This window comes from Schistocerca gregaria, chromosome 5, assembly GCF_023897955.1.
Source record: "Schistocerca gregaria isolate iqSchGreg1 chromosome 5, iqSchGreg1.2, whole genome shotgun sequence".
Classification (NCBI taxonomy): Eukaryota; Metazoa; Arthropoda; class Insecta; order Orthoptera; family Acrididae; genus Schistocerca; species Schistocerca gregaria.
This window is the reverse complement of record NC_064924.1, coordinates 542,205,568-542,218,924: the sequence shown is the minus strand read 5'-3', so window position 1 is coordinate 542,218,924 and position 13,357 is coordinate 542,205,568. Positions and strand designations below refer to the sequence as shown.

General features: G+C 38.3%; 1 protein-coding gene across 1 annotated transcript in view; it reads left to right on the top strand.

The window, feature by feature from the left end:
- The window catches only part of LOC126272294 (diacylglycerol O-acyltransferase 1), a 91,306-nt gene that overhangs the window by 39,825 nt on the left and 38,124 nt on the right, over positions 1 to 13,357 (top strand). The window contains exons 2-3 of the mRNA XM_049975058.1: positions 6,368 to 6,496; positions 9,834 to 9,928. Of these exons, the coding sequence (XP_049831015.1) occupies positions 6,368 to 6,496; positions 9,834 to 9,928 (224 nt within the window). The remainder of the gene's footprint in view (positions 1 to 6,367; positions 6,497 to 9,833; positions 9,929 to 13,357) is intronic.

Sequence of the window (13,357 nt, the reverse complement as noted above, 5' to 3'; positions counted from 1 at the left end):
TGGATAATCTTCCTTCGTTGTTTTGTCACCAGTATATAACTCAGTATTGCCTACATGATTTGTTTCAAGAAATTTTGTACATAGAAAACTGTTATCAGTGTGCAGAGATCATGTCTTTTTCTGAAGCACTTCTATACTGTGGTAGTCTACTCACACCCTGCCACAGAACAAAAATTTTGTCTGTTCCTTCACAACTTGGTTGAATCCATATACAGTGACACACTCCTTCACTTTGATGTGTCAGTCTCCAGTGTCTGTGTTAAGACATTGCTTTAGGTAACTGTTTGTGGTATCTCAAAAGCTGTTTAATTTAAGGCTGTAGGGTTGCTAGCTGAATTAATTGATGTGGCACAATCTTCGTGAGTGTCAGTGTTAGCATCTTTTGGTGAAAGATCAAACAATGTGGTTGAACTGGCAATAACTTCACAGAAAAAGTTGTCATTATCCTGATCAGTTTGATGCAGCTCCAAATGATTTCCTCTCCTGTGCCAAACTCCTTATTGGAGTATAATTTATACACAATTTTTTCAATTTTTTCCATATCTGTCTTCACTTAGTTTTTAGCCTGTAACTGCCTCTAGTACCATAGAAGTTATCCCCTGACTTCTTAAAACATGGTTTATTGTCCTATCCCTGCTTCTTCTCAGTTTTATCACATATTCCTTTCAGTGCTGATTCTTCTGAAAATCTCATTTTTATCCATCTACCAGGTTTTCAACATACAATGAGTACTACTAGGCCACACCCAAACAATGCTGCTAGGTTACAAAGACATAATTAGTCAAATTATGGCTGCATAAAGATGTTATAGTAGTGATTCCTTCCACACTCCTTACGCGAATGGCACAGGAGGGAGTTCGATACTGTAGGAAGCACCCTCTGCCATGGACTTCAGTAATTTGCAGAGTATGGATGCAGATACAGGTGAGAAGGTGTATTACTGTTGCCACAACACCTGCCCACTACAGGACCTCATGACAGTTCACATATGTCATGTGATACAGTGTCAAGTTTCTAGCAAATGAGACAGGAACTGAAATTGAGGGTAGCAAAACAAGATGAAATACTTAACTCCATTTTCATGTGTTCCTTTACAAAGGAAAAACCCTGGATAACAGGCCCCATTTAATCATATCACTGAAAAGATGAATAAAATAAGTATTATTGCCAGAGGTGTTGAGAAACAGCTGAAATTGTTAAAACTGAACAAAGCTCTAGGTCCTAATGGAATCCTCATCAGATTATGTACCAGATTTGTGGGCGAGTTAAGCCCTCTTCTAACTATAATGTATTGTTGTAGACCCTTGAACAAAAACCCATTTCCATTTCTTGGAAAAAAGCACAGATCACACCAATCTACAAGAAGTGTAGTAGAAATGATCAATAAAACTACTGTCCAGTATCCTTGACATTAATGTATTGTAGAACCTTAGAATATATTCTGAACTTAAACATAATGAGGTATCATGAACAGATTGATCTCCTCAATGCCAACCAGAATGGAGTGCAAAAACATCGATCATGAGAAACCCGACTCGGACATTTCTCATGTGACACACTGAAAACTTTGGATCAATGCAGTCAGGTAGATGTAGTATTCCTTGATTTCTGAAAAGCATTTGACATAGTGCCACACCTACATTTGTAGTGAAAAGCATGATCATATGGTCTATAAAATGAAATTCGTAACCGGATTGGGGACTTTCCGGTAGGAAGGACACAGGATGTTATTGTGGATGTAAAGTCATTAGGTATGAAAATAACTTCAGCTGTGCCCTATGAAAGGATGCTGGACTCCTTGCTGTTCATGTTATATATCAGTGATCTTGCAGAAAACATTGTACTCTGTGCAAAATTCTACCAGGTGTCTTCCTCTTTCATTTCTTTGCCCCAGTCCATATTCACCTACTACGTTTCCTTCTCTCCCTTTTCCTACTACCGAATTTGTCACCCATGACTATTAAATTAACCATGGACCTTGCCGTTGGTGGGGAGGCTTGTGTGCCTCAGTGATACAGATAGCCGTACCGTAGGTGCAACCACAACGGAGGGGTATCTGTTGAGAGGCCAGACAAACGTGTGGGTCCTGAAGAGGGCAACAGCCTTTCAGTAGTTGCAGGGGCAACAGTCTGGATGATTGACTGATCCGGCCTTGTAACAATAACCAAAACGGCCTTGCTGCGCTGGTACTGTTAATGGCTGAAAGCAAGGGGAAACTATGGCTGTAATTTTTCCTGAGGGCATGCAGCTTTACTGTATGATTGACATTTCCAGGGGCAGATGTGGACTCTGACAACAATCTATTGGTTATGACCTGTAGATTAAAACTAAAGAAACTGCAAAATGGTGGGAATTTAAGGAGATGGGACCTGGATAAACTAAAAGAACCGGAAGTTGTACATAGTTTCAGGGAGAGCATAAGGGAGCAATTGACAGGAATGGGGGAAACAAATACAGTAGAAGAAGAATGGGTAGCTTTGAGGGATGAAGTAGTGAAGGCAGCAGAGGATCAAGTAGGTAAAAAGATGAGGGCTAGTAGAAATCCTTGGGTAACAGAAGAAATATTGAATTTAATTGATGAAAGCAGAAAATATAAAAAATGCAGTAAATGAAGCAGGCAAATAGGAAGGCAAAGGTCTCAAAAATGAGATCGACAGGAAGTGCAAAATGGCTAAGCAGGGATGGATAGAGGACAAATGTAAGGATGTAGAGGCTTATCTCTCAAGGGGTAAGACAGATACTGCCTACAGGAAAATTAGAGAGACCTTTGGAGATAAGAGAACCACTTGTATGAATATCAAGAGCTCAGATGGAAACCCAGTTCTAAGCAAAGAAGGGAAGGCAGAAAGGTGGAAGGAGTATATAGAGGGTTTATACAAGGGCGATGTACTTGAAGACAATATTTTGGAAATGGAAGAGGTTGTAGATGAAGATGAAATGGGAGATACAATACTGTGTAAAGAGTTTGACAGAGCACTGAAAGACCTAAGTTAAAACAAGGCCCCCGGAGTAGACAACATTCCATTGGAACTACTGACGGCCTTAGGAGAGCCAGTCCTGAAAAAACTCTACCATCTGGTGAGCAAGATGTATGAAACAGGCTAAATACCCTCAGACTTCAAGAAGAATATAATAATTCCAGTCCCAAAGAAAGCAGGTGTTGACAGATGTGAAAATTACTGAACAATCAGTTTAATAAGTCACAGCTGCAAAATATTAACATGAATTCTTTACAGACGAATGGAAAAACTAGTAGAAGCTGACCTCGGGGAATATCAGTTTGGATTCCGTAGAAATGTTAGAACATGTGAGGCAATACTGACCCTACGACTTATCTTAGAAGCTAGATTAAGTAAGGGCAAACCTACGTTTCTAGCATTTGTAGACTTAGAGGAAGCTTTTGACAATTTTGACTGGAATACTCTTTCAAATTCTGAAGGTGGCAGGGGGTAAAATATAGGGAGTGAAAGGCTATTTACAATTTGTACAGAAACCAGATGGCGGTTATTAAGAGTTGAGGGACTTGAAAGGGAAGTAGAGGTTGGGAAGAGAGTGAGACAGGGTTGTAGTCTCTCAATGATGTTATTCAATCTGTATATTGAGCAAGCAGTGAAGGAAACAAAAGAAAAATTTGGAGTAGGTATTAAAATCCAGGGAGAAGAAATAAAAACTTTGAGGATCGCTAATGACATTGTAATTCTGTCAGAGACAGCACAGGACTTGGAAGAGCAGTTGAACGAAATGGACAGTGTCTTGAAAGGAGGATGTAAGATGAACATCAACAAAAGCAAAACGAGGATAATGGAATGTAGTCGAATGAAGTCGGGTGATGCTGACGGAATTAGATTAGGAAATGAGACACTTAAAGTAGTAAAGGAATATTGCTATTTGGGGAGGAAAATAACTGATGGTCAAAGTAGAGAGGATATAAAATGTAGACTGGCAATGGCAAGGAAAGCGTTTCTGAAGAAGAGAAATTTGTTAACATAGAGTATAGATTAAGGTGTCATTTCTGAAAGTATTTGTATGGAGTGTAGCCGTGTACGGAAGTGAAACATGGACGATAAATAGTTCGGACAAGAAGAGAATATAAGCTTTTGAAACATGGTGCTACAGAAGTATGCTGAAGATTAGATGGGTAGATCACATATCTAATGAGGAAGTATTGAATAGGATTGGGGAGAAGAGAATTTTGTGGCACAACTTGACCAGAAGAAGGGATTGGTTGGTAGGACATGTTCTGAGGTATCAAGGGATCACCAATTTAGTATTGGAGGGCAGCGTGGAGGGTAAAAATCGTAGAGGGAGACCAAGAGATGACTACACTAAGCAGACTCAGAAGGATGTAGGTTGCAGTAGGTACTGGGAGATGAAGAAGCTTGCACAGGATAGAGTAGCATGGAGAGCTGCATCAAACCAGTCTCAGGACTGAAGACAACAACAACAACAACATCAGTGAATTGAGGAAAAGTGCACTTCGCATCACTCTCACAAGTGTTGTTTGTTTGGGGCGTTGCTTAGGTCTTGGGGTGTTGCTTAGTAGCAAAGCACAAGACACATTGTGACTCTGATACTAGTAGCTATTGTTAATTGACATTATTTCATGTTTGAGTATTTATATTCCATGCCTTTAGAACAATGTTGAAGTTCCAATAGAAAATTTAGAAAATTCAGTTCTTTCGAGTGTTACTAAATTTACTGCTCCTGGAGTGCTAGGCTCAAAAGTTGTTCAGGAGCGCTTCTGTGAAGTTCAGAATGTAGATTATGTACTGGTGGATGGAAAGCAGACACAACTGATCCTGAGTTGTGTTTGGGTAACTGTCACTAGAGTGCATGCCTGTGAAAGGCAAAGGTCTAGAATAAGTCTTGATCTGGAACACAGTTTTAATCTGGTGGGAAGTTTATCAGCTCACTATCCACAGTCAGTTGGAAATTATATCCTACAATCCAATATGTTACCCTCAACAGCAAGCGTTCATCAGAGACAAGGGTATTGTCATAGTGTCCCAGGGAAGAGAGAGGATGCTCTTATCTTTGCACATAAGTGATCAGATGGACAGGGTGGGCAGCAATCCACAGCTGTTGGATGATTATGCTATTGTGTATGGGAAGGTATCATAACTGACTGTAGTAGAATAAGAGACGGCTTAAACAAAAGTTTAATTGGTGTGATGAGTGATAGCTTGCTCTAAATGAAGAAAAATAGAATTTAATGCAGATAAGGAAAAATAATCTAGTAATTTCCAGTGGCAGTAGTTGGCTGCTTGACACAGTCATAATAGTGGTTAAATATCTAGATGTAATGCTGGAAAGCAATATGGAATGAAACAAGCTTGTGATGATAATGAGTGGGATGAATGGTAGACTTTGATTGGTTAGGAGACTTTTAGGAGAGTTTGGTTCAGCTGTAAAAGAGACTCTGTGTAAAATGCTAGTGTGGCCCATTTTTCAGTACTGGTAGAGTGATTGGGATACCCTCTGGGTCAGATTAAAGAAAGATATCAAAGCAGTTCAGAGGTGGGCAGCTAGATTTGTTACTAGTAAGGTCACTCAGCTTACATATATTACAGATGCTTTGTGAATTCAAATGGGAATCTCTGGAGGGAAGACCACATTCTTTTTGTGACACATTATTCAGAAAATTTAGAGGACTAGGGTTGGCAGCGGACTGTAGGATGACTTTACTGCCATCAACATCTGTCATGTAATGACTGTAAAGATAAGAGAAATTAGGGCTGGTATGGAGGATTATAGACAGTAGTTATTCCCTTGCTATCTTTGTGAATGGGCAGGAAAGCAAATGACTAGTAGTGTTAAAAGATGCACTTCCATACCATCATCATGTGGTTGCTCACAGAGTATTATGCAGGTGTAGATGTAACTTTATAATTATAGTTTAAAAAGGCATTTTAACAAAAGTGGCCACTCTTTCCACCTGGATAACTTCAGACACATGGTGGCTGCATTTAAATATGCATTGTAAACAAACTATCTCACAAATAGCAAATGTTTTTAACAGTTTTGACATGGTTATTTTAACAAGGTTTTCCTTTCAAACCAATACAAAAACTGCCATAAAATATTTTTCGAAGTTTAGATAACATATGAGACGTTCCTGATAAATGCAAAGGCACTGTTACTGATAAATTTAAATTGTCTATTTTGGGCAATTTGAAGATATAATTACCTTATATTGTATATAGTGCCTTCTGTATGAAATTGTAATTTTAGTTGAGTACTCATACAAATTACTAAATATAACGAATGAGAGGGTAAACAAATCAGTCATTCCTTGGAGCTGCACAGTATCCTTTTCACCCTTATTCTATAAATTACTCTCACATAATCTAATGTTACTTTGTTTCAGATGTCATAGACCCAGGGATTCACTATTTTCATGGTCATCAGGATTTGACAACTTCGTCGGATTTGTTAACTGGGCGTTCCTGTTACTTGCTATTGGTGGAATGAGATTGCTTCTGGAGAATCTAATAAAGTAAGTTATCCATTGACTAAGCTTATGGTTTTAAGAAGTGAATATGTTGTTTGTTTCATGGAAATTTGAAAAGAGAATACTGTAACATAATTAATGGAAGAAATAAAAGCAACCACGTCACACAGTTGAATTGTTCAGTGATTAATAGACATGTAAACAAAATGGAAAACATGCTAAGCTTTAGGATAATGTACACATGCTCTGTCAAATTCTTCTCGCAGCATCGTATCTTCCATTTCACCTTCATCTACATTCTCTTCTGTTTCTATACTATTGCCTGCAAGTTCAGCTCCCTTGTACACATCCTCTAGTAGTCCTTCCACATTTCAGCTTTCTCTTATTTGCTTAGCACTGGTTTTCCATCTGAGCTCTTGATATTCATACAAGTGCTTCTCTTTCCTCAGAAATGTCTTCAATTTTCCTGTACGTGGTATCTCTTTTTTCCCTTAATGAAATATGCTTCTAAGTCCTTCAAATATGCCTTACAGCCATTCTGCACTTCCTGTCACTAATGGTTGTTAGATTCTCATATTCCTTTAACCTGCTCGATTTAATGCTTTCATGAAATAAATGCAATATCTCCAGTGTTATCCAAGAATTTCTATCAACCCTTGTTTTTTTTTTTTACCTATCTGATCCTTTGTTGCATTCACTGTTTTTTTTCTAAGCTATCCATTGTCTTCTACTGAATTCCTTTCCCTTTGAAAATTTCAACAACCTATCTGTCCAGTTAAATTATATTCTCAACAAACTCTGGCTCTTTCAATCTGTTTATGTCCCATCTCCTTAATTTAGTCCCTCACCCCCCGCCCTCCCCACATTATCTACATTAAACATCAAATAAAAATCTTTGCTAAATTTAGTTTTTCATTTTCTTGTTACATAGCTCTAATACCATCCTTTAAAATTAATTTAACTATCAAATAAAATTGTTCTGCAATTTTATAGAGAACGATCACAGAATCACTACAGTTGGAGGTTTAAAGTATCCTCTTGCTATCATCATTACCTTACAAAATTTAAAAGTCCAGATTAACCCATTAGATAAGACAACTGGTGTCAACATTTTTGAGCATGTGCTCATCCATAATCGCTCCACTCCACTCCAGAAGAGTTGAAGGGGAAGGAAGAGGGGCAAAGAAAAGGGGCTGGTGAGGTTTAGGAAATGGGGAGAGCTTGGGAAAGTGGAGACTTACCAGATGGGATGAGAAAGGAATACTGATTCTCTTACTACCACTTCATGAGCACAATTTTCATGTCTCAAATTACATCATAATTTTTTTTAAAAAATGACTATTTTAATTGCCAGCTGGGGTGGCTGAGCGGTTCTAGGCGCTACAGTCTGGAACCTCGTGACCACTACGGTCGCAGGTTCGAATCATGCCTCGGGCATGGATGTGTGTGATGTCCTTAGGTTAGTTAGGTTTAAGTAGTTCTGAGTTATAGGGGACTGATGACCTCAGAATTTAAGTCCCATAGTGCTCAGAGCCATTTTGAGTATTTTAATTAATTTTGATAAGTTTATAGCTATTTTCATTTCTGCTACATCTCATTTAGACTTTTCATTCAATACAATTGAATCTGTAATTCTTCTTCACTCTAATTTAGGATAGCAGTGTCGTCAGTGAATCTTACCATTGACATTCTTCACCCAGAATTTTAATCTCAATCGTGCACCATTCTTTTATTTCCATCATTGCTTTTCCTGTGTATAGATTGAGCAGGAGGGATCTTTTTAATCCAAGCACTGTGTTCTTGGTCTGTCATATTGTTCCACTTTGGTTGTTCTAAGTATTTTAGATACCCATTATTCTCTACAGTTTACATCTACTTTCTTTGGAATACTGAAAATATTGCACCATTTTATTATTCTAAATAAATTTTTTACATTAAAAATCTTTTGAAAGTGTGTTGATTTTTCTTAAATCTTGCTTCCAGTATGAACTGCAGAGTCAGAACTGCCTCTTGTGTGCTTTTCTTTTCTTAGAGCCAAATTAGTTTCGTTGGCATTTCCCTTATTGATTTTAGAAATTCCAAAGGAATATTATCTATCACGTCTGCTTCATTTGATCCCAAGTCTTCATAATCTGTATTGAATTCTGACTTCAATACTTGTCCCTATGTCCCTATGTCTTGTATATCAACTCTCATTCCTCATCCTTGTAGAGGCCCTCAATGCAGTCTTTCCAGATATCTGCTTTCTCCTCTAGTGGAATTCCCACTCCATACTTGATATTGTCCCCCTTGCTTTTGATTTCACTGAATGTGTTCACTTTTCTCATGCTAACACCTTCATATGACTATTTATTTATTTTTACTTCTGCACATTTCCCTAACAGCCATTCTATCTTCACTTCCTTGCACTTCATATTTACTTCATTCTAGATTTATTTATATTGTTGTATCCTTGTCATTCCCTGAATATTTTTGTTTTCTTCTTTCATTAATCAGTTTAAGTATTACCAAACATTTCTTAGCAGGTGCTTGCCTAGTTCCTATGTTTCTGTCCAGCTTTTGTGATTGGCCTTTTTTAGATATGTCCATTCCTCTTCCACTGAACTGTATTGGTCATTATCGCAGTATCTATAGCTTTAGAGAACTCCAAATGCCTATATTATCTCTTGGTATTTCAGCACACCACTTCTTTCCACATTGATTCTTGCAGACGGTTATCTTATACTCCAGCCTCTCTTCATCACTATTAAATTGTGATTTGAGTATGTATCTGCCCCTGGGTATGCCTGAAAATTCAACATTTTAATTCAGACTTCATCCAACCTTGATGTAATCCTGTTGGAATTATACCATGTTGCTGGCTATATTCCAACTATACCATCTCCTTTCTGATTTATGAATAGTGTATTTGCTATTACTAGCTTAAATTTGTTGCATAATTCAATTACTCTTCTCTTTTTCATTCTTACTACAGTCTAAATTCTCCTGTAACTCTTTTTACTAGTTCTTACTGTACTACTGCATTACAGTCATTTGTGAGTATTAAATTTTCATCTTCCTTCACATACTGAATTGCCTATTCAATAACATTATATACTTTATCTACATCATTTTCTGCTTGTGACATTGGCTTGTATACTGTTGTTGGTGTTGGTTTTATGTTGATTCTGATAACTATGAACTACATTATCAGCAGAAAAGGTCTACATTTTATGCACCCTTTACTTCAATAGGATTGCTGGAACTTCACTTTAAAGGTAATGTGCATTACATTTTTTTTTATATTTTGCTCCCTTTCATTAAGCACCAGAATAAGTGATTGTATTATATGGAACATAAACAACATGTATGAAAAGTTTCTTGTTCTTCTTTCTCTCTTCAGATATGGAATACGTGTTGACCCGAGACAGTGGATAATATTCCTTAGCGGACAACAAGAGGGGACAGCAGAACATCCATCTGTTGTGCTCTTGATGTGTAAGTTGTTATAATTATAATAATCATCTTTCATGAATAATTTCATGATTCCTGGTAAAAAGAAAAAAATGCACTTGGTGACCAAAGAAACAAATCAGTTAGGAAGCAATATTAATGAAGAATAGAGGAAGGCAAATTTTAATATCAGTCTTAAGCATTCTGAAATTTTAGTAAGAAGGCCCACATGCAGCTTCATCTACTATCTGTCCATCTTGATAACAAAGAGGTCAGTGTGGCAGAATGCCTTGCAAGGGGACGGAGTTGTATTCCCTGCTGGCTCGAGAATTTTCTATGCATGGAGACTGGGTGTTGCGTTGTCATCATTATATATTTATCATCCTCAACAACACACAAGTCACCTCAATGGTGTCAGCTAAAAAGTCTTGCACCAGGTGACCTGTCTACATGATGGGAGGCCCTATCTATAAGACATTTCATTTTATGTACTAAATTTCCTCATTCTGTTTCCATTTTGTACTTATAGCTAAAATTTCTAAGTTTAATACATAAATAATGTGCATGGTGTGCTGAAAAAGTGAACTGTCACAAAGAAAAATGGTGGTGGTGGTGGTGGTGGTGGTGGTGGTGGTGGTGGTGGTGGTGGTGGTGGTGGTGGTGGTGTCATATCTTCATTGCCAGAAACTCTGTGTGTACAAAGATGAAGTAAAGCACATACCAATCACTTTACTGACAATGGAAATATTCCATAGATGAGCCTATGATTTTTAGGGTACAGCTGTCTGTATCACGTAGTACATTCTCATTTATTAAGGCATTGTGGTTACTGATAAGAAACTCATGTATGGACAGAAGTTCTGTATAGGTGCTCCACAGCTTTTGTGAATTTGATAGGTTGTTTCAGAAAAATGAGTGTTTGCATGTGTCACTACTTTGTTGTTCCAACATTGCACTGATTGCCATCTGACTAGTGTTGACCACTGGTGCCAAAGATGCAGCAGGCTCAGGGTGCATCAGTAGTGCGGCATCTTCAATGCTCTTTTTGACCACATCAGATGCCACAAATACGATCAGTCCATGTTATAGGTGGGTTACCCTTGTTATTTGGGCCCGTGAGCACTGCAGTTAATGGCAGTTAATGGTTTCTGTAACTCTACAGTGTGTGGCACATGATTGCTTTAAAAATTTAATGTACCAAGGAGTCAACGCAATTCCTGTTGTATTTGGGCATGAAACCTGTAAGATGGCTTTCACTTATAAGGCAGTGGTAGTTGTCCTGCTGCTGTTATCTTATGCCCCAAGAAATCCAGTTGGGGCTGGCCAAAGACAAATTTGGCAGAGTTCAGGACAATGCCAAAGTATTCCAACTGCTGAAACGCTTCTGTTTATTGCTGCTGACTTCACTTTGCCAATGACAAAAAATAAAATATCATCCAGGTTAAACAGTAGCAAAAGTTGTGTTTTAGCATTGAGTCAATGAAGCATTGCCAGGTTTGAGCAGCATTTCAAAGTCCAAATGCAATAAATCTGCTCTTTAATAGGCCAAACGGAATGATTATTGCTGTCTTCAGAATGTGTCAGTCGGCTACAGAGATCTGTGTGTATGCTTTTGCACAGTCCAGGATGCTAAAAATAAGTGCACCACTTAACATATAGTTATCTTCCAGTAACTGGTACTGGGTATCTGTCTTGTATTGTTCAGGCATTCAGGGCTCTGTAGTTACCTCAAGGCCACCATGCACTATCCTTTTTTGGGGACCAAATGTAGTGACAAGGATCAGCAGCTGTTGGAAGGCCACATTACACGTTCACGAATCGTACTGTCAAAATTCTGCTTTCACAATTTTAAGATGATCTGAAGCCAAATGTTGTGGCCTGCAAGACATGGGGGACCATCAGTTGTCTTCATGTAGTGGACAGTCATGCCTTACTAGCTTAGGGGCTCCACGTGGTCATATCAGAGCTGGAAATCCCTTCAGCAGCTCCACTTATTCACCGTCGACTATCTGTGTTACTTTGGCAGTATCAACAGCTGCATTTTATCAAAATCCTAACACTTTTAAGCCTGTGGTGGTGTTGTGATGTAGACGTGAGTATTTCATGTCCAGCAGTAGATTATAATGAGTGAGGTAGCCTGTTCTGATGGTAGGTTAGGCTCGTCATAAATCAAGGTGTAATCACAAACACAGAGCACTATACATTGTCATGACAGAGTTGTATTCTGCATTCAGGGAGAGTAATGTGGGTGGTTGCTTTCTGTGCAACATATTCCATAGTTCAATGGACAAATTGGATCTAGTGTCTATTAAATATTTCTGACCACTGATCTCTAACAAACACTCACACTGACTGGAAATCAGAGGAGGCACCTATTCTGAACGTCATTGCCATTTGGGTAACTGCAGGGGGTTATGCATGTGCGCACTTGCTCCCCAAATTTCTGGTGATACCAGCAGATATCTTGCTGCTCAGGTTTGGTTGTTGAAGAGGTCATCAGTGACCTGCTGTGAAAGTGTTGGCAGTATCGATTCAGGCTTCTGTCATTGCTCAGATTGTAGAGTTACGTTCTCTGAACTGCTTCATCGATAAATCTAGCTTGGCTGCCAAGGCATTGTAATCTGCACTTAAAACATTTCGCATCACACTAGTGCACTGCGCAGTGATTGTGCTGACAGTAGCCAGTGTCATAGCATCTTGGATCTTATCTGCCAACTTCACTACTACATCCAAAGATGTCAGACTGTGATGCTAATATTTTTTTAATGGGCTGTGGCAAATGACTGCTCCATATTGTGCATAATAAGCTGTCCAGAATAGTTCCCATGTCTAATTGAAAGAGTAATGTATGAAAGGTTAGCTGACTTTCTGAATAAAAATAAAATACTGACTAATGCTCAAAATGGGTTTAGACAGAACAGATCCACAGAAATGGCAGTCCTCCAATTCATGAAAATGGTCCTAAATGCCTTGGACAAGAACGAAGCTGTGGGATATTTTTAGATTTATCTAAAATGTCTGATCTAACCAGCCATGACTTACTGCTTTTGAAATTAGAATTTTATGGAGTCTGGGGTCTTGCCTTCAGAGGGTTAAAGTCTTATTTATCTGATAGACAACAGGAGGTACAAATATGTCATTAAGGTAAAGAGTAACTTTTAGACTCAAAAACCTAGCTATGGAGTGCCCCAGAGTTCTGTGTTAGGCACACTGTTGTTCTTGGTGTGTGTATATAAATGATTTGCCAAAGTATCTGACAGTTGCAGAAATGGTGATGTTTGCTGACAATACTAGCATTTTTATAAAAGGACACACTGAGGATAATCTACAGCAGAGTGTCTCTAGGACAGTAAATGGACAGGAAAATGGTTTAGTGATAGTGCTTTGATCATAAATAAGGATAAAACAGTATTGATGAATTTCAATAATATTGAAAGTAAAGCTAGAAGAAGAGTAAAAACTGAGTTAGGAAAT